General features: G+C 39.0%; 1 protein-coding gene across 1 annotated transcript; it reads left to right on the top strand.

Annotated features, from left to right (window-relative positions):
* The first annotated feature begins 178 nt into the window (after positions 1 to 178).
* On the top strand, positions 179 to 21,838 carry MOK (MOK protein kinase). The gene is given in 14 exon segments (XM_074909181.1): positions 179 to 213; positions 290 to 1,035; positions 5,506 to 5,620; positions 6,373 to 6,383; positions 7,416 to 7,494; positions 9,072 to 9,143; positions 12,837 to 12,912; positions 13,419 to 13,472; positions 14,397 to 14,572; positions 19,063 to 19,164; positions 19,574 to 19,746; positions 20,017 to 20,129; positions 21,105 to 21,305; positions 21,388 to 21,838. Coding segments are annotated over 14 exon segments (2,052 nt in total). The 3' UTR covers positions 21,487 to 21,838.
* The last annotated feature ends 630 nt before the right edge of the window (positions 21,839 to 22,468 follow it).

Raw genomic sequence — 22,468 nt, 5'->3', positions numbered from 1 at the left:
TGCACTGTTAGCATCCGGGTTTGCACGGACGGACGATCCACCTTTTTCTAGCATTTTGCTTTTTACTACACACGCATTTAAAAACAACTTCCCAGCTTTGAAGTCTACGTTAAAGTACATTTCGCCCGGTTAGCAAAAGGTAAACACTACGAAGTGGGGGTGAGGACACCTCTCCAAAATGCAGGTTTTCGGAGGCCGGCTGACTACTACTCGGTGAGGAGAACGGGGTCACCGGGGAGCGGCGGGGCCGCGGCCCAGTCCCCGTCTCTCCATTTACTCCTCCCGCAAGCCGGGAGCTGCGGAGGGGCGCTGCACTCTCTGAGGCCCGACGCGGAGCTCGCCGAGCTCCCGCCTGCAGTGGCACACGGAAACCGCCAGGGACCAGGAGATCACCACAGATCAACACAAGCCCGTCGGAGCGCAGCCCAGACCAAGCGCCCGCACCGGCCGCCTGCGCCCAAGCGGCGGACGCCAACCAAGGCCACCGGTGCCGCCGCTGGACTGACGGAGCGATCGTCGACTTGGACCGAGGGCTGCACAACGTACTAGCCCCCCACCGACCCCAGGCTCCACGCCGCCGTCTCGGGGAAGGCAGGAAGAATGGCTCCGCACAGACCAAGCCACACGCGGCGGTACGAAGGGCGAAAGCGACCCCGACGCCACCGACCCAGCGCGTAGTGCCGCGGGGCGGCCTCCCCGCCCTACGGGGCCGCGGCGCATGCGCAGTGCGCCCGGCGCGCAGAGGCGGGCAATGGAGGCGGCCAGCCCCGCGCGTGCCCACTGCGCGTGCGTCCGCCCCGCCCCGCCGCGGTGCGCCTGCGTGGTCCGGCGCGCGGGCGGGAAAGGGGCGCGACGCGGGAAAAGGGCGGGCCGGGGGAGCTGGAGCCTGCGCGGTTGCCAGGGTGACGGGAACACAACATGGCGCGCTGAGGGCTGGGCCGGGAGGGGGCCCGGAGGGGGCCCGGCGGGGGCCCGGCCGGGGCCCGGCCGCTCTCTCGCTCACCCCGAGACCTGCAGGCGAGCGCAGGATGAACAGTAAGGGAGTGTGAGGGAAAGGAGCGGGCCCTGACCTCGGCGTGGAGGCCGCGGGCAGAGGGCCCTTCCTGGGGGGTGGCGCGGGCCCCGGCGCCTCTGAAGGAGGCCGGCTGTCACCGGCGACCGAGGGGATCGGGGTCCCGAGCAGCGCGGAGAGCGCCCGGGCTGAGGTGGTGGTAGGTGCTTTTGCAGTCCCTGGAAACTGCTGTCGCTGCAGCCCGCTTCCAGCTCCTGGTTCTCCCTACCGAGCTCGTACATGTAAACGCTGCTCTCTCTTTGCGTTGCCAGCTCTCTTCAACAGGGTGCTAATAAATGTTTCTCCCACTCCTGTGAAGAAGTGGCCTGTTTGTCTTCTGGTCTCTCTGAGTACTTTCTCAGAAATTGCTGAGTTTTATCATGCATTATTCTGCAATCCTTTCCTTCCGTTACTTATCATCCTTCTTCAAATCATCCCGTGTCACATCCTACACATTTGGTATGCTTCTGAATGCAGTAATTATGTGCTATGATCTTGTGACTGAAGCTGAACTTCTTGTTGCCTTCTTATTTTTTTCGGTCGTGTCTCTCTGCCCACATGCATTAATGTCATATTTAAATTTCATTACTTTCTCTTCCTCAGCATCTTGAAATCTTTGCAAGAAAATATCTGCTTTAGGTTTTTATAAATTGTCTGTTTTGACTTTTGTAGTGCTATCTTTTCTGCCATTTTGCATTAAATTCTTTAATTTCAAATGATGATTGATTTTCTGTGCTGTCTAGTTACAGTAATATGGGTATAGTCTTTGAATTCCATCACTTGTCTGTAACTTTAATTTACATTGTTCTTAATTCCCTGGGTCCTGTAGCCTCTTGCACATTAAACTGTTCTTCTGTTGAATGATTACTTCTCTGCCATTTTCATGGCCATTTTCATGGCCACTAGATCAGCTTGCTACAGCTTATTCTTCTTAACCTTTATCTGCTTTTCTGCCAACCATTATAAGCCTGAACATCTGTGTGTGCTAAAACAGAGGGAAAGAAAGGAAGAGGTTAGGTAATATCTAGCTTGTTATAGATGCCATGAAAGAATTGCTAACTAGTGTTTAGGTCTTCTTTATTCTCTAGTGTTATATGCAAGTGTAATTAAAATGCTGTTAATTTAATCCTCAAAGCTTTCAGTCTTAAAATGCTGATAAAATTTCTGACATTTCTGTCGTTCATCTTTGAGTACCATAAACTTGGGTAAACTAACTGGTAATTAGTTTTGGTTTGTAGCTGTAGTAAGAATTGAGGTGCTTTGACCTGATCTCTTTCAGTGTGTGTTTGAAGTCTGTTGTTTTGGTGGTGTTTTTTGTCACCTGGTCACTTTTGAAGGATCTATGTGGTGCTGAAGTGGATTGTTAAGAATCTCTAGGAATCTTGGCTTGTGGATTCAAATTTTGTATTAAATTGTTAGTACATTTGAAGTCTAAATTTTATTCTTATTCTATATAAACTTTTATGCTATTGCTCTTACAGTGTCTTGAGTTCCTTTCAGGTTCTCATTAAATGATAACTTGTCACATGATTGTTCTCATGTTCTCTGTAGGAGAAAAGCTCTCAACTTCAGTGACCTGTTTTGTTGAGATTTTACGCATTGATTTTACGCATCAAAGAGACATTTCAAATAATGCCATTTTCATTCCCGATTCTGCATTTTATTCAATCAGTTGAAATTATTCAGGTCTTTGCTTTTCAATGGATGGTGCTCTCTTAAGTGCCAGGTTAAAGCCTCAGTTGTTTGTTATGTGTAGAGGGTTTATTTTGTGTATATATAGCACTCTATTGTAAAATTTAAAATAACAAAACTTACACACTTACATGAAACAAATCTTTGGTGCTGTAAGATTGTTTTAAAAGTGTGTAAAGAATTAACTCTTCTTACACTATTAAAACTCTTCAGTTCAAATGTTTTTAAAAACTCAAATTCTTTTGGGCCCTTCACAGTCACCTGGACTTTTCTTGTAGGAGCAAAATACATGTATAGAAGAAAATATAAACAAACCCAAATTATATAAACATATACTATCTGACTTCTTTATATATCTAAAGATATTTCAAATAAATTTGTACAGTAATCCTTTCCCTGAATTTCTCTGCCCAAGTACTTTGGTTTATTAACACTTAGGGCTCATGTACCATAGATATTCAGATCTTATTTTCAGTACATATGATTTGATTTTTTTTTTTTTTTATGCCAGAGAATCATATGGGATTGCCATTTGTTAGAATCAAAGAGCAGGTCAACAAATAACTATTTTTTTTTATCTGCCTTGGCTATTTTTTGCCACGGGGACTGGCTCTGACATTGTATGAACATATAACGTGGCCAGTGTGCATCTGACTGATTGGAGAGCATGCATTGCTACCAGAAAAATCTGTTGATGCTTTTTCTTTGGCATTCTGTAAGAGTGGGATTTAAGTATCCTGAATTTAAAATCTCCTTCTTATATGTAGCTATTTAGATAGGAAATTAAACTTAAGGTGGGGGTAGAGAGCACAGTGCAGGGTGATTTCTGCTGACAAAGCATGTTACTTGCTCAGTCATGTTGCCTAACAAACACCAAAGGCTAGGGACCAGCTTGCTTTAAAGCACTGGCCAGTTATCAAATAACAGCTACATGAATTAAACAGTCTTATGTCTCTTCTGTCTTTTGGAGTCTCTGTTAGAGATTGCCTCCTTTACCCGTGATGATTTTCAGTTCTGTTTCTGCGTTTAAAATAGTTCAATATGTAAATTGTATGTATAGAGTGCATTAGATGTGTCATTGATTTTAAATTACTCTGCTTTTTCCTATTTTTAAAATTTAAATGGCCTAATTAGTTAAGTTTATGATCCAGCATGATAATGATCAGAAAACCTAAGCAGCAGGTGGTAAAAATGAGAACAAATGACAATTCTCACAGAAGTACTGGTTACTGTATTGGAGAAAGAGGGATTTGCAAGGGGAAGGTATCTACTAATCAAAATTTGGATCACAAGCAAAGGGAAGACCTTTTTTTTTTTTTTTAACAGAAGTGCAAAAGTTGGGGAGGAGAAAAGAGATGAAGACAACACCAATTGATTGTTAGTTGGAAGACAGTGTTAGAATGTCCCTGCCTAAGTAACTTTTCCTTCTGCAAAATTTCTTGGCAGGCTTTCTCCACTGTGAGGCTGTATTTATACTTGTAAATTAAACATATCTGGCAATCTTCTTGGACACAAAGAGCAACTGTCATGAAATGGCCCACATCTATGCTAGTAAATTCTCTGATCTTCCAAAACAAGGCAGTAGGACAAAAACTGCTGTAGGAATGACCTTAGAAGGAGTCCTCGCATCAGACTGGGAAGGTGCTTAGGACAGTGGTGGTTGTCACAGGCCAAATCCATGCCAGGGACTGTTGTCACAGTAACTAATACAGACAACTACACTAAACTGAATTTACTGCTGTCGACATAGCTTAAGGCTTCTGCAGTTATTCTGACTCCCACAAACGGTTGAATATGATAAAATAGGTTTCCTGCTCTGCTTCCCTCAAAATGACTGGGGTTTGATCTTTCTTAAATAATAAGACTGTGTCAAAAGCAACAGCAGGATAAAGCTAACCAGAACTGGGTTTTGCTCAGATGAAATTACTGGAAGAATTATCACAGATAGAATCTGTAGGTGCTAAAAATAAAGGGAAACAGGAGGACAAAGTGGGTGAAGGGAACCAGGCAGTGGGATTGGTAAGAAACAGTTAATCACAGAGCTGAAGGAGAATAAAGGAGGAAAGAAAAGAAACTTCAATTCTGAAGGAAATTAGGTAAAGACCCAGAAATTAATATAAATAAAGCTTTCTTCATAACCCTAATGTTATCTGCTTCGTCTCTTAAAATTCTGCAGAACTATTATTGACTGATTTTCACATCCCTTTGTTTGGTGCACGTCATTATTAAAGCCAAGCATTATTTTTACCCTAGTGCAAAACTAATATCTGAATTTAATGTGGGAATAAAGCTTTAAAATCAGCAACTGCTTTGCTTAAAAAAAAAAAAAAAAAAAAAAAGGGGGAGGGGGGGCAAAACCAAACAAGAACACCCAACCCAAACCCAAAAAAACCCACCAAAACAACCAAAAACCCATGCTGGAACAATGACAAGACACTTGCTTTTCAAGGTAATTTTATGTTTTCAGTACAATGCTTTTTTCAGAAAAAAAAAAAAAAATCACGAAGTTCAGGTATGTGTTGCTAATGTGCTGTAGCAGCAAAAAAAGTATGAAGTGCTGTGTGCAAGGCATCATGTTTCCAAGCAAGGAGGTAGTACTTTATTGTCTAAGACATTTATAAATGCTTATGTGTTAACAAAAAACCCTACTATTTAAAAATTTTCTATTGGTCAGAATTTAGCAAATCAAGTATGGCTTGATATGCAATCTTCATAACAATTTCTATTTTAAACATATTGAAACAGTATATTTTTGTTTTTAGAATGCAAATCAGTTGGTGAGATAGAAGAGAGAACATTTTCTGATGTTCTGAAGACACTGAGTCATAGGGATGGAAAGTACTATCCATGTAAACACATGAAGCAACATTTTGAAAGGTATGCATAATTAATCATAGTACTACAGAAAATCTTGTTTAAATTCAATGGAGAAATGCAAAATTAAGACTTGGTGGAGTTTTTTGAATACACATGTATTCAAAAGGTTTGCGTGTAGTACAGAAAGAGAACTCTGCTGCTGATTATGTAGAGCCTTCCCATTTGGCATTGGGGTTGTTTCCTTGAGTACTCTAATGGATGTCATCCACTGTACTAAATGTTGCGCCTCACCACTTGATTGATGGTGGAGTGAGAAGAATGAGGACTAAATAGTTAATTTCTGCCTTTCCAAATGTACTGAATATACTTGTGCTGCTTTTCTTATTGCTGTAAATAATAAGAGGAGAAAATGTACTAGTCCTCCACCTGGACAATACTTTTTTCAATCTTACTTTAAATACAGTCTTAATGCAAGTTGAAAACCCCTGTATTTATACTTAGTCCCTGTATAGCATTAGTACTACTTTGTATTTGCATTTATATTTAATTACATCCATCAGCAAGACACTCTATGGTCACAAAATAGGTGCTTTTTATCAGTGAGGAAAATAGAAGAGACGGCTGTGTGGAAGTAGACGTAGACTTGACATTCTCCTCCTATACGTGTCAAACCATGCCTTTTGGGTCACTGACTTTGTATTCTCAGTGAAATGTATTAAGTTCCTAGTGAGATCAGTGGGAGTGACACATTTGTACATAGGAAGTAAAATGGGACATTTTGCTCTTAGTTGAGATTCCACAATGTAACTCAGCTTAAAAGACAGTACGTTTAAAAAAAAAAAAAAAACAACTCAAATATCTTCAAGTAACGTGGCTTCTGATTCTCTGTTGTGTTGTTAGAGACTGTTGGTTCATTTATACGTTACCTACAACTGACCAAATTGTCTAGTTTACAATCAAAAGAGTATTTAAACTAACTGCTTAACTGTATCAAGGGCAGATGGTGTACAGTTCAGTGGTAGGGCATAACAAGCAGACTCTTTTTTCATGTAGCATGTTTAAAACATGTTTTAGGCCTTTAACCCTTTGACAAATTGACAAATTCTTTTGATGCAATGAACTCTTTTAGCAACAGTTAACAATGTTTTAAACAGAACCTGACTATACAAGGCATTTCTCATAGTTTCAAATTGGAAAATACTGTTTTGGTGTTTAGCTTTAGGTCTGTGAAAAGGCATATATGCCCTGTTCTGATCCATTAAATAGTGAGCAAAGCTCTTTGTTTCCCACTTCCTCCCCAGAGTTTCTGTAGCATGTAGTTTTGTTTTTTATTAAAGTCTAGGAGGGTAACATAATAGTTAAATGATAGTTGGGTAGTGTCTATGTTTCATGTAAGAGGTTACTATCAAAACTTAGTTTTAATTGTTAAATTTGGCAAGGCTAGATGGTTGCTTTCAGCATCATGCTGCGCAGTAGTTGGAATGTGTGCTACACCAGCGCAGAATAAGCAGTATTGTATGTACTATTATGCAACACAAAATTCCTTCACATAGCTCCTCGGCATGGTAACTGATGTCTGGAGCACAACACATTACTACTTATCTTGTTTGGGTAAATCCAGCTATTCCAGACTGCAAAAAGGAATAAAGCCATTCTCCTGATTACTGATTTGCTCCATAAAGAAACAAAGCAGGCAAACAATTTATCAGGTCCTGCATTTGAATGTTCAATTACAGACTAAAGTAGAGTAGGTTCTGACAGTCTCTTGGCAGGGAAGAAAGACAATTATAATCCATCCCTGACTGCAAGTCAACCTTCCACTTTTCTTTTTAATTCAACTTTGCTATGGAATAAGTGCATAATCTGAGAGAAATACAAACGCTAAGGAGGCTGAGTCTGTATCCTAACAGCTTTTTGTTACATGAAGTTGTTCTGTAAGCATGGTGCGTTCATTTCTTTCTTCCTTATTCCTTTCTTTGAATGATATCCAGTAACTTTTGGGTCTAGAGGCAACCTGTAGGCACTTAACCAGCATGTTATTTTAACAGAAAAGAACAATAGATGTGTCAAATTCGGAAGTCTTCACACCTTTTTTGTTGAGAAAGTCTCATGTTGCTCTCACTTTGACTCTTCTGCAGCAGACCAGAAATATTTCAACATCAGTATTAAAATCACAGACTAGATACATTTTAAGCATAGCTAAACTTAATATCATAATATGTAATACTTGCTGGTGATTTCAACCCATGTTCCATATCCAATGAATAATTTAACTGCACAGCATCGTGTCTACTGCAGACAGTATTTTGGTTCGGCACACTCAGAGCTTATCTTCTGGAATAGGCTCTGGTGCTTCAAGGATCTTGGTTTGACTTGTCAGTTTGAACTAGAGATTGAGGCAAGTAGAGATTTGGCAGTATCATTTTATAGGCAACCTTAGAGACACCCCTTTGCAAATAATAGAAGTTTGTATCTCTGCATTAGGCAGCAGCTGAGATATGAATTTGGGAAGAGATCAGTCTGTGATGAAGTTGGGTTCCTTAGCTTCATTAGGCACTTAAGTGTCTTCTGGGGACATATTCCTTCTCATAAAGAGATCATGTTTTATGACAACGCTTACTCCATTTCAACAGCACACATATACTTCCATTATTCAAATACTTGACACAAAACTTGTTGACTGCTCTAAAGTAATTTTTGCTTGCTTTTCAGGCTGTCTTATTCCTCTGCTTAAGGCTCTGATACTATACCGTTATTGACAGGCCCGTTTTCTACAAATACATGGAAAGCCGGTAATCACGTCAGCAGCTGAGCTTTCTGGAATTCTCAGCTTCAGCTGCCGTGTTGTTAACAAAGTGTAATCCAGATGGGCAGCCAGCTCGCCTAGCTCTTTCAGTCTGTCTGCAAACTGAACTGCAGATTGTACTCTCAACCTTTTGCTGTCTGGGTTAATGGAACATTGCAGAGGGGATGTGCTTTAATGCAATTATCACATAAGAAGAAGTAAAGACTCAAAGATGTCTGCTTCTGCAGGGCAGCGAAATGGAAAATAAACTGTCAGATGTATTATCATATCATGAAAATACTTAAAACTGCTGTTGTCAGCAAAACACAGATTCCAGTCAGGTACTCATTTCCATGCAATAGAACAGTACAGGTAACTTAACTAGAAAGTGTTTTCATATGTGGCATAATGGATTTCCTGTCTTTTATTGTAAGATTGTATCAGTTAATTTACTGGAATATTCTTGATATTTAACAGTGTGATATGCCCAGAAAACATGCCTGCAAATAACTTCATGGAGTAAATCAGTTAACTTTTGCAACAGACACTTTGCATAGTATAACCTAAAACTGATACCTCAGACCCTAAGTTGAAAAACTTCTATGATGAAGTATCAATTAAAAATGAAAATGTCCATTTTAATACTGATTAATCTAAGTACTTTTCTCTACGCTGTGTACAAATGAGCATTTCTAGGTTAAAGTCTTCTTATTTGTTTCTTCAAAGATAAAAAGCTGGCTCCCTTTCACTGATATGTGAACTTTTGGAACTGAATATTTGTGAGCTGATCAAAGGTATGTAGCATATGCTTAAGAAACACACAAACCTTTCTTGTATAGATCACAAAATGGAATTAATTAATTTTCCCTTGGTTGTTCACAGTTACCTATTATAAAAATCATAGGGAAATTTTGTGCTGTACTGCTTTACTCCTTATTTCTTTCCAGTGTGATATACCCACTTGTTTAAGGCATGGATGCATGCAGAAGGTTTCTAATGAGTCAGTGACCATCTCTTTCTACACTCAAAGTTTACATGAAAACAGGGAAACAACCTTGACTGCAAAGCACAAAATAATTGCTTTATGTTAAAAAAAAAAAAGTACAACTTAAATAGAGCCTTTGTTGGGTCAGGACTGTAATGACGTAACAAAAAAATAATTCTCATTTGTTTCAAAAATTACTGAATCAATGAATAATAATTTTCAGATTTTATAGCTAGTAAAAGCCGTTTACCAAGTTTTCTCTAGAAAATAACATCGTTGCCTGAAACCTTCTGTATTTAAAAATTTTGGGGCTGTTCGTCAAAGTAAATAAAGCTTAAGGAGGAGATCCTACAAAAAAGTATAGAACAAAAGCTGATTTAAAATCACACCTCATATAGACACCAAAGGAGTTGGTTACAACAAATGAAGGGGCACTTACTTATAATTCAGTATTAAAAGAGGATTTTTTTCTGAATAATTAAAAATTTATAATGTCTTAACAGTTGGGAGATTCATTTAAATAACTGAGCATGCAACTGTCATTCAGTGCAATAGAATAGATAAAAAGACTTTCTCCCAAACATAATGTTAGTGACACTGAATATTCATAACTCTAACAAAAGGAATAAACCTGTTCCTGACCTAGATAAGAATTTGAGGTTAAAATACAGTTGCTTGCTGAAGCTGACATGAATATTTGCTGGGTTTGATAATTTTCCATAATAATAATTTAATATTTTCCAGAATACATTTGTTAAGTTGTAAAGCCAGAGTAATAGCATCTAGGAAGGAGTCCTCATTGGATAGTAAGTTAGTCCGGTGCACTAAAAACAATCCTGCATCATCTTCTTCCAGGAAAGATACTGTACTTCAGTTATAAAAAATCAGAATGTTTAGATTTGCTCTTTAACTGCCCTTTTTTTTTTTAACCTCAGAGCATTTGCTTTCATTTGGTTAAATTTTTCAGTGTTTCATTCTTTTCATGTGAAAAAGCCTTCCTCATTAAGCATTGTATACAGCTGGAAATTAGTCTAATAGTTTCAGTATGTTCCAGTATGTTTTTTTAATTTTAAAATACAGTTTTTATTAAATTCAATTTTTCCATAAGAAGATTGTTTTCTTGCCACTTAGTTTTAAAGACCTCCTTTCTTATGACATGGTGAATCAGTTCAAAATGAAATCTGTGTTCAACTGTAATCTGAAATGCTGCAATTAAGGGTTATCTAAACATTAATCTGGGTCCATCTGAACTTCTTTAAACTGCTGGTTCTTCTTTATGGTCTGGATTTTGTGCCTGGACTGTGTTTCCCATGATACAGTGTCTTTTTTTTTTACCTTGTACAAGGTGGTGCCATGTGGGGTGGAGCTTGTCAAATCATAGAATAAAATGGGAAAACAAACAACAGATTCCTATGGAGATCATAATAATTTTGATATTTTGGAGTATTAAAGTATTTCATTTATGCTAAGTGTTTTGCATTTTTCAGAAATTAATTTTGGAGTTTCAAAGTGGATGTGTCAACACCACAATTTTCTAGGGGGCAGAAAGAGTGTTTTATTTATTTTCTCCCTCGAACAACTCTACTTGTGTCTTATTGCAAAGTCAAGAAATGTAACGTGTGGCAGTCATTTGAAACAATAAATATGGCAAAGATTCCAAGTACGTAATTAAATTGGAAAATTAATCATAGTTCTGAGCTGGAATACTTATCAGATGAGGATATCTAGGTAACAGTGACAAGTAGAAGGAGCTCCTTTTGAATTTTCAGCATTGTGATTTGAAGGAGTGCATTACTAATTTGTAGAACAATTAAATTGTGTTCATTAGCGATGGTCTGTCACAAAACAGTTTTCAGAGTGTACAAAAGTAGTTACATTTGAGGTGATTTTTTGGTAAATTTCTACAGGCTATAGTACTATGAATGCTTGTCATTTTCTGACTACTCTGAATCTTGCAAAATGAAGTTTAGTGTGGGTCCAGAACAACTTGAAGCTTTAAGTTGGAAAAGATCTAGAGGCAAGCATGGTTTGTACAAAATTTTCTAATGAAAAACTTGAAGCAAGGGTTGACTGAAAATTAATTTCTAAATCTTCTGTAATTAGAACAGTTCACTGTAATTCTACTAATGTGGAAAGTTGATCCTCCTGTTTTTTTCCTTAATAAACTGACAGATCAATGTTATTTCAATAAGACAAGGCTATTTGTCTTTAAACAAAGTCACAATACTCCTGCTATTAATGTATAGTGGTATCACAGGTCATTTAATAATGAAAAAACAGTCCTGCCTTTTGTTTAATCAAGAACAGTTTGGTCATTTAAAGCAATGAAAAAAATACGGCTCGGAAAGAGGTGAGGAAGATGCCTCAAGCAAAAACAATTGTAGCCTCAAGTGCTGCTGCCTTATGATTCGCTTCATTGTTATTTCCAACTAAGGTTTCTCTAATGATAGATCTGGAGGTAGAAGAGCATCTGCTCCAGATTTTACTAGTGACCTGTAATAAAAAAACAATCAAGCTTGACTTCTCTTTATGAAGGCCTGAATTTTTAAATACGAATAATAATCAGAGTGGGTTTGAATAGCTGTATTTTATAAAATCTTTTCTACTATAAAAGACAAAAATCCTAATGTTGAAAACACCATTTACCTCTACTGGGGTAATAATACTACAATTCCCGATGTAAATGGTACTCCGTTCCAAGTGCTTTGTTATCTAATCCTGCTCAGTGGATTATGTGGCTGACTGGAGGAGTACTGTAATCGGTTAGGAACACAAGTCCCCTGGCTGCTAGGACTTGCAGCCTCAATGAGTTAGTGTCCTGATAATCTCTCCTCCTCCCCAGGCAATTACTCATACTACTGTCATCAGGCAGATCAGTACCTGCTTTGTTTTTCAAAAATGTGATCATTTCTGCCTGCCTTGATGACATTGCAGCGTTACATAAAGGCATTACAGCAAGCTTAAAAGACCTTTGGAGCCTATGAAAGAAAAAAGCTGAGTAGTTACTTGAACGGCTCTGAAAAAAGATAAATTTTATAACTGTCATTATTGCACAGTGGCAATAGAAAGCTAAACTACATAGGTTAACCTTTAATTTGCAAGTCAAACATGAATCGGTCATTTAAGCATTGCAGTAATTTGAGGTGATTGATAGGAATCTTGAACCTTAAGGATAGTTACTTTGTTTAGAGAGGAAATTAGATGTTTAGAAGTGACATATTGCAGTTTGTTAGAACTTGGGGAAACAGATACTGCAAGAAAAACACGCAGTAAAAGCTGAGGCAGATGACATACTATTGAATTGACAGTTGTTAGCTGAGCTATTCTGGTGCATACTGAAATCTAAATTATGTCTGAAATTGAGTGGAAAATTGATTACAAAGCTAGCTATAAATGACAGAAATAGTATAATTGGAAAATATCAATGCACTACTGGAAGCTGAAGACTAATTTTTTTGTATTCTGTTGTTTGTTAAGTATTTGTATGACTTGAAATTTAATTCTAGAAAGGAGAAAGCCATTACCTGGAAAAAAAGAATTAAGAACTACATGTACCAGTTATGCAAATCTCTTGACTACATATAGGTAAGAGACCTGGTTGAGCAACAGCTTTACAGTAAATGTATCATACATTTGTTTCAGGGTCATCTCTAAGCAGAGAATCTGCTGGGGCAGCAGACTGCTGCAGGGAGAAAAAAGGCCATTGCCCAGATAGATCTTTGCCTATAGCAGAGCCCTGGAAGGCAGTAAGCAGGCAGCCCGTGCTGCTGTCAGCACCCCAAAGAACTTCTGGACCTGCTGCAGGAAGCCTCCTGGGCAGGGGTGGCCCTTGCAGTCCTTTGGTAACCCTGGTGAGAGCAAAGCAGAAAGCCTGGCCTCACCTTCCCGGGCTTGCCCTTTCCCCAGTTCCCATAATTGTAGCTGTTGTCTCACCTCAGTGGCAAAATTCTGGGTTTTTTTACTATGCTGTTGATGAGTTTTTGAAGAAAGTGTTTGTTTCTTTAAGTATTTTTTTTTTGCAAATAACTGGAAGCACTGATAATGTTTATCTTTTCACTGAACTCTTCTCTCTGGTGTGTTTATATTGGTACAGAAATGGGATATTTCACAGAGCCGTGAAACCAGAAAACATATTAATAAAGGTAATTAATTGTATGTGAGAATATTTAACTGAAAGTATTATCAGTATTTTTCTCTTTATTCTGAGAAGGTAGTGCTTTTTCATGAATAAAAGGACAGTTTTTTTAAAAAATACAGTTACCTCTAGTACCACATTCCTGATCTAGAGGAATGAACAAGCAAGCTTGTTATTGGCTAAAACCTGAAATGAATGAGATGCATTACAGCCTGCATGTGGTCACTCCAATCTAAAAACCTGCTCTCTTTCCTCTATTAGTATATATTTTTCTTTCAGTGTTAACCTAGAAACAAGTGGTAGAGTTCAGTTCTGCAGTTCTTTCTTTCTGCATTCAATTCCCATGTTTAGTGGAAGTTATTCATACAAAAGTGAGCACAAGGTATTAGCTTTCAGAAGGTTTCTTCTCTGAAATCTGTTTTTCTGACAGTTTCAGAATATTATTTTGCTCATGTCTGAAAAGAAAGGATTTCAAAATTCTGTTTATGAAATTTTATTTTCTGGAGATAAATTTTTCTTTTAAGTCTTAGAAGTGGACAGGAGTAGCCATTACAAAGAGAAGCCAAAGTCACCTATTATATCACTGCTAAATACAAGAACTCTAAGAAAATAACTTAATCCAGATGACCTATTTAACAGTCTTCCCTTCAGTAATAGTCTATATGCTTTTCAGTTAACTTTTAGGTCTTTCTTTTAATGATGCATGGAACGGTATTTGCACATATTATGGGACACAGGTATCTTCAAGCCTGGAGCTATGTGCTATGTAAATGCAGTTTTACTGCTATCATACTACCCCTGGGATTTCTGAAAGTTTATTAAAGTAATCTGTGATTTCTTTTTCAGTGACTACTTCCTGAGTTTAAGGAAAATCTTTGCTTGAATATTTCAGTGTTTCTAATTTGTCAAAATACTTTGTTTATTTTTGCAGCAGAATATCCCGAAGTTAGGAGATTTTTGATCTTGTAGGAGCATCTATTCTAAGCAGCCCCAAGAATGTATCTCTGCATGCTGGTACTGAGCACCTGAATGCTTACTTACAAATGGCTACTATAGTTATAAAATTGCTATGTGGCGTGCTGGCTGTGTTTTCTGTGAAATCACAAGGTGCATTGTTCAGTGGAGGGTCTTCCTTATTATTAATCAAGAAAATCAAAGGTAAACAACTCGCATAAGGAGCATGTGGTATAAGGGTATTATGATCTCCATGGTTTTGTGGAAGCTTCTGTGACTAGTTTGTAGGGTTCATGAGGCAGTAATCCTGTCTTGTCTGGCACTCTCCTCATCCTATGGCAGGTTAGTAATAAAGCAGTGGGACGTTCAAGAGAATATAGTACCAACAAATATTATTTACAAGTAAAATGACATTTTTTGAAACATTTACTTGTTTTGTCGTTTGGTTTGCATTTTGGGTTTTTGTCCATTGGCTTCATATTTGAGTTTGGTAAAAATGTGTTTTCTCTGCTTTATAGAGTATGGCTCATTTCCTGTCATGAGCATCACTAACTATACCCAATCTTGTTAATGCACTTCATGGTAAAGTTTTTCCTTCTTTTTTTTGACTTACTATTCTGCAAAATCAGAGGAGATTAGATAAGACACTTCATCTGACTTACTACTTTGATTTCTAATATAAGTGTGTTTAAGAACCTTGTGCCAGGACCTTAAGTCCTGGAATATTTTGAAGTTGGATTCTGATGAAGGAAGAGTTCAGGAAACCCTGGATTAAAGTCCTTTAAGCTTTTCAATGACTATGAAAATGAGCTCAAAAAATTTGTCACTGGTCTTCAAGGAAAAAAAGGAAAAATAACCACCATGAGTATTTCTCCAATATCTTTGTGCCCTAGCAACAGCAGCAGCTCTTCTTTATTCTCCTCCCACACTGCTGTCTCTGATATGCAACCAGGAGTGATAACATTTGCTTTACTTCTTTCCTCCTCCTCAACATGGCAAGTGCAGCTGCTGCCATCACCATCACATTAAATGACAACCCTTATGCTTGGCCTGCTAACTTGTAGAAACAGTTCTACTTCGGTCAGAAAACTCTTAACAGAAAAATCCCAAATGTGGCAGTTCTCTTGCAAAGTAAATTGGGACCAAAAGCTTTAAAAATGCCATGTTTTTCCATTTCAGTTTGAATCAGGTGAGCTTTGAAGTTTGGCAAGAAAATTACACGCTGCAAACTTGAGTTTTCTTAGGGCAAAAAACCTTAAAGATATTTCCTCATGCTTTTAGCTTAATGTAACAATTTTCATTCTTTGCAACCACTGCACATTTTCAGAGACTTGATAGATGTGCTCGGAGAGAAATGAGAGATGTTTATTAGAAATTATAGAATGAAAAAAGATATAGTCTTGCTCAGCTAAAGGGAGTTATGGACAGGTTTGTTTCTTTTTAAGTTCATCTTGCAGTTTTTGCTGTTGAATCTTTGATCCATGTCTCCAGCCAAGATGTTAAACAGCGCTGGTTTCAGTACCAACCCCTGAGGATCGTCACTTGTCACTGCTCTCCACTTGGACGTCGACCACAACTCGTGAGCGTGACCATCCAGCCAGCTCCTTATCCACTGAATGGTCCATCCATTAAATCTGTGTCTCTCCAATTTAGAGACAAGGATGTCATGTGCAAGAGTGTCACATGCTTTGCACAAGGCCAGGTAGGTGACGTCAGTTGTTCTTTCCTTATCTACTAATGCTGTAACCTTGTTGTAGAAGGCCATCAGATTCATCAGGCATATGATTTGCCCTTAGTGGAAGCCATGTTGGGTGTTGCCAACCATCTCCTTATTTTCCATGTGCCCTAGCATAGTTTCCAGGAGGATCCGCTCCATGATCTTGCTGGGCACAGAGGTGATACTGACTGGCCTGTAGTTCCCTGGGTCTTCATTTTTTACCCTTTTTAAAAATCGGGGTTACGTTTCCCATCTTCCAGTCAGTGAGAACTTCACCAAACTGTCACAACTTACCAAATATCATGGATAGTAGCTTAGCCATTTCAGCTGCCAGTTCCCTCAGGACCCACAGCTGCATCTCATCAGGTCCCATGGACTTGTGCACCTTCAGGTTCCCTAGATGGTCTCAAACCTGATCTTCTACAGTGAGCAGTTCTTCCCCAGTCCCTGCTTTTGCCTTCTGCATCCTGGGCGGTGTGGCTGGAACCCTTGCTGGTGATGACTGAGGTAAAAAAGTTGAGTACCTCAGCCTTCTCCATATCCTGGGTAACCAGGTCTCCTGTTTCCTTCTGGAGAAGGCCCACATTTTCCCTTATCTTCCTTTTATCACCAACGTACTTTTCTTGTTGCCCTTGATGTCCCTGGCTGGATTTAATTCCATCAGGGCTTTGGCCTTCCTAACCTGATCCCTGGCTGCTCAGACAGTTTATCTGTATCCCTCCCAGGCTGCTTGTCCTTGCTTCACCCTCTGTAGGCTTCCTTTTTATGTTTGGGCTTGTCCAGGAGCTCCTTGTTCATCCATGCAGGCCTCCTGGCGTTCTTACCTGACTTTGTCTTTGTCGAGATGCATCACTCATGAGCTGGGAGGAGGTGATCCTTGAATATTAACCAGCTTTCTTGGGCCCCTCTTCCCTCCAGGGCTTATATCCCATGCTACCCTGTCAGGCAGATCCCTGAAGAGGCCAAAGGCTGCTCTCCTGAAGTCCAGGGTAGCAAACTTGCTGCACACCCTCCTTGCTGCCCTAAGGTCTTGAACTCCACCATTTCACTGCAGTCATGAGCTTCACACTTCCCAATAGCTCGTCCTTGTTGGTGAGAACAAAGTCCAGCATAGCCCCTCTCTTTGTTGGCTTCTCTGTCTGTCACTTGGAGAAGGAAGTTATCATCAACGCATTCCAGGAACCTCATGGATTGCTTATGCCCTGTTGTGTTGCCCCTCCAGCAGGTATTGGGGTTGTTGAAGTCCCCCATGAGGACCAGGGCTTGTGAATGTGAGGCTGCTCCTATCTGTCTACAGAGGGCCTCATCTGCTCAGTCTTCCTGGTCAGGTGGCCTGCAGCAGACCCCCACTGTAACGTCTCCTGTCCCTGCCCTCCCTTTAATCCTGACCCATAAGCTCCCGATTGGTTCCCTTCCCATCCCTACGCCAAGCAATGTGCACTCCAGCTGGTCACTGACATAGAGGGTGACACCCCCACCTGGTCTGCTCTGCCTGTCCTTCCTAAAGAGCCTGGATCCCTCCATTCCAATGCTCCTGTCATCTCCATGATGCCAAGATTGTAGCCCTGCAGGTGTGCACACATCTCTAACCCCTCTCGTTCATTCCCCATGCTATGTGCATTTGCATAGAGGCATTTAAATTGATTCCCCGATGAAGCTGACTCACTGGCTGGGATGGCTGCTGCTCTTCAGGTGCTCTCCTGCGCACCTGTGACTCCTCTCCAGGTTCTGGACATCTATGCAGGCACTGGCATCAAGTTGGTAGGAGTGGGATGGATGGATGGAGGTTCCCCTCCACAGGCAACTTTAGTTCACAGGCCTCTTCACCAGTTTGACAAGCTTATGACCAAAGATGCTCTTCCCCTTCTCTGACAGATGGATCCATCAGCCCCCAGTAGGCCAGGTTTCTCAAAGTGAGTCCCATGGTTCAAGCAGCCAAACCACTGTCTGTGGCACCAGCCATGGTTCCTGGATTACATTTTTTTTGTGGATTGCACAGTTGTTCTTCACTATGTTACAGTTTTACATTTAGAGACAGCACATTTTTGTAGTTCACACAAAAGCTACTCCCAACTGCTTGTCTTAATATAGCTGCACAACATGAATCAGATCTCTTTTCTCTCTTCCTCTACTCAAAGCTTTATGAAGACATTCAGAGGAGTGTGCAGCCAGCTGTTTGATTGAATTTGCAAACAGTTAAAAGAAGTTTCTCCCTTCTATAAAGAGGACTGCTTTCAAGAATCATGTAATGCTACTGAAGTGTTTCTTAAATTATAAGCCCAAGAAAATGTTCTGCTAATATGGAAAAAAGCAACATGTGCAAGAAGCAAATGTTAGTGGACTTAACTTGGTAAGTCAGATTGCTCTATTATGATAATGTTTTCAAGGACTCTGTGCAACTTTTATATTAACTGAGGATCAGTCTCAGGAACGCAGTTCAAATTACAATCTTTCCAGCATTGCTGCTTGTAAAGAACCTGTGTATTAGGAATGGAATGTTTCTTACAAATATGTATTTCTATGTGCATACACAGCAAGAGGGACTGCTTGACTCTGCTGTCTTAAAATGAGGAAAACATGTTGCCTTCCAGGATCTGCCACTTCACCAGAGGAAAACACAATCCCATATCCATTGCCTTTCACCAGGAGGGATGTTCTCTTTGCATATTTTACCCCAAACCTGTGAGGAGAAAACAAGGTTTCTGTTTAATAACCCAAACTACTCTTTCCATTCAAACATGCAGTTGTACTGATCTGCTACTCACAAGTTATCCTTCCGTTGTTGGTTGGTATTAAACTGTCCACAAATGAGTGATTCTGAAATGCCTATTCCTCATAATTTTTTTTTTTTTTTAAGCAGTGGCAGCTATACTAAACTAGTTTAATTGTGTCTTCTCTAGTGCTAATACTATCTCTTACCTTGCAGTTTTCAGCCTCTCTTTCCAGGATCTGATGAGCTGGACCAAATTTCAAAAATCCATGACATTACAGGCACTTCAGCTAACAAAACTCTCAACAAGTTCAAGCAGTAAGTATGCACTCCCATAGTTACTAATCTCACTGTTTAAATATCCACAATACAACTGTACAACCGTGTGCAATTTCTGCTCAGGGAACCACCACAAAAATCTAGTTCTGTTGTGATGGCTGCTTGCCCAGAGCAGTGTCTTCTGTCCCTACACAGAGACAGTCATGCATCCGTGATTGTTGCAGGCAGAGCAGAGGACATCTGAGCCTGTGTCAATCTTACCTGGCCTTTTATTTCCACAGTATCTTTAAGGCTAATGACATGACTTGTTAGGAAAGAAAACATTTTTTTTCCATGTATTACTTGTCCCTAAGAAATGATTACCTAAATCAGATGAGAATAATTTTTTCAGTAAATGTAATTCTCTCTGAATATGCATGAATAACTGTTCTCAACTTGCTTAACACAGGTCAAGAATTGTAAGTTTTGATTTCCCCTTTATAAAAGGAAAAGGAATACCCCCTCTTGTGCACAATATTTCTCCCAAAGGCTTCTCACTCCTGTATGCAATGATAAAATATGATCCTGATGAGAGAATTGCAGCCCATGGAGCATTACAGCACCCTTATTTTCAAGAACTCTGTCGGGTGACTTCAGATTACTTCAATCTTGAAGACTAAAAGTAAGAAGTGGGGGGAGCACTCTGTGCTTATTATTTGAAGTGAACTGAAATGAAGTTTGCTTACAGTGCTAGTGCTTAGTTTGCAATACAATGAACATAATTCAGTCAACATAATTCTTTGCATTAAGTCTAAACTTCACCTAAAGCACAACTGATGTTTCTTCTCTCTTTTTTATTTTTTATTTTTTATTTTTTATTTTTTTTTATTATTTTTTTCCTCAAACTTTTTAGGGCATTTGATACACAAGCTTTGGCCATGCACAGAAAATTAAGGTTACTAGGAAATACATCAGGGAAAGTACCTCTGCATTTGTGGCAAATTTCAAAGGAAAGTTAAAGACAGGTAATATTTAAGTGGAAGAACTGTCAGCCCATTTTGAGAAAGTAATTTGTGGCACTGAGCTTGTTAGCTAGAAAACAATGTTTTACTTAAGCCGATTACTTGGTTTTATTTGGTTTGCCTAAACCCTGATCTTTATTTGGTCTGATGCAGTTCTCCCCCCTCCCCTCAAAACACATGATTTATAATTCAGAAGCTGTGATACTACATAATCCCTTCAGTAGACTCTTGTCATAGTTGCTATTACTTAAAGGGTCAGTTCCATGGTGTTGGGTTTGGTTTTTTTTTTTTAAATATCATCAACCTCTCTTTGCTGTCTGCGTTTCAGTTAAAGAGTTTTAGAGATGAAGTTGTAGCAGAGACAGAATGTGTGCTTTTGCCTTTTCAGGCCTTCAGTCTACATTTTGAGCACATAAAAAGTTATTTTTTGTTAAACTTAACTATCCCGTATTTGGATGATATCTGGGAAAATCCTAAACTTGTATTTTGAGTATCAAAAAATTAAAATGTGATTAAAAATTCAGGCAATCTAAAAATTTGTTTATATTCAAGCTATCTTAAAAATACTCAGTGTGTTCACTCTTAAGGATTTGCTATATCTGCAAGGTGAGATAGAAGTTAGTACTACATAAAAAAGTCTCAAATACAGGTTTTTTTCAAAACACAAATTATAGTAGCAAAAAAAAAGATAATTCTTTTCTGCTGTGTATTTAACCTTGAAAGCATGAACTCTCCTTCCATATGAGCAGCCACTTTTTCCTCCACTTTAGTTCTGGGGTTCATCAGTGTAGGCTTTGTAAGAGGTTCCTTCAGCAAGAATTCCAAGAAACATCAAGTGAGACAGTAATTTTTTAAAAACAATTAGCTGAAGTAGTATTTGGCCGAGGGTTTTTTTTTTCTGATTATTTGGATTTTCTCTTTTAATTTTATTCCTTAAGATTTTCTCAGAAAGAAATCGATTCTTGTTTATTTTAAAAGCATTATCTTAGGAAAGTCCAGGAAAAAACAAAACAGCAACATGGGCCTCCTTGGGGGGAATGACCAAAATTCAATCCTTCTGGAGTAGCCAAACTGACTTTCTGTTCTACTCCTACATTGCATTCAGTTTTCCAGGTGCCTAAGGAAAGTGGTGAAGCCCCTGTGTTACAGTCTGTTAGATTTATTGGATCAAATATCAAGGTATAGAATCTAACTTGCTCATGAAAGCGTAACAGCAAAATGTGGTTTACAGTGTATTTCAAACTTGTGGTTTCCTCAACAGTCTGAGAAACAGAAGGCACTTAAGTCTTCCCCGAAACATTTCCACTTACCTGCTAAAGAACGAAGGTTACTGACCACTTGTAAAGTATTTGGAGTGTGAGGAAAAGCACAACTACGCGGTGTGGGAGACCCAATTGTGCTTCCGTTGTTAGAGATCTAACAAGAACAGCAGTGCCTTATTTTGTGTTTCTCTGACAATTTGTAGGAAAACCTCAGAAGGTTCTGAGGGCTGCTTACCTACCACTTTGGTATTCTGTTCCTGAAGGGTCTCAATATTTAGTTATGGCATTGTTCTGGCAGAGCTTAGAGAGCATTCTGCATTGAACATCCATAGTAGTTTTTCTTTTTAGAACCTGATAGAAGAGGTTGGTTAAAAATAATGTGAAAGGCTGCTTTGAGCTTCAGTATTAGGAACGAAATGTTATCTACAAAAAACAAGTTTTCATATTGTATTTTAAATGACAGTTAACTTCTGTATATTTTTTTAGATGTAAAAGATATTTACTTTTTGGAGAACTCTGGAAAGTATTCACCTCCTGTCTTCAGTAACCTCAGGCTTTATTGAGAATGTGCAGATTATGCAATCATATGAAATACTTGATTTTGATGTAGTTTCTGTAACTGCTGAATATTTGTATATAACTATAAATTGACTAAAAGGAAAAGCAACTTTTTATCTGATTCAAAAGCAAATAAAATTTAAGTCATAGTTTTCTTCAAGCCATTGATAATAATATTAATCAAACGTTTTAACAATGACTGATACTGTAGCTAGTTGCTTAAAAGAGATTGATGCTCTAAATCCAAACAGTTTATTCTAATCAGTTAAGATGCAGCTCAAACAATGCAGTAAAATACACGTCAACGTAAAGATTTTAGAAAAAATACTAGTCATGTAGAATAAAAGTTATGCATGTTATGCTCTCAGCTCTCCTTCTCTTACTAGGCTATGCATTTGTGAAGATAATGACTCTTCTCACTCACTTACAGGTTTTCCAGTAGGTGGCTTTTTTGTTGTGTTGTGTTGGCTGGTTGTTTTTTTAAGAATCTGCATCTCAACAGTTGTAGGATTTTGTTGTGAC

This window comes from Athene noctua, chromosome 6 (assembly GCF_965140245.1).
Source record: "Athene noctua chromosome 6, bAthNoc1.hap1.1, whole genome shotgun sequence".
In the NCBI taxonomy this organism is placed as follows: domain Eukaryota; kingdom Metazoa; phylum Chordata; class Aves; order Strigiformes; family Strigidae; genus Athene; species Athene noctua.
Note: the sequence above shows the minus strand (reverse complement) of the source record. Positions and strands in the feature narration are given on the sequence as shown.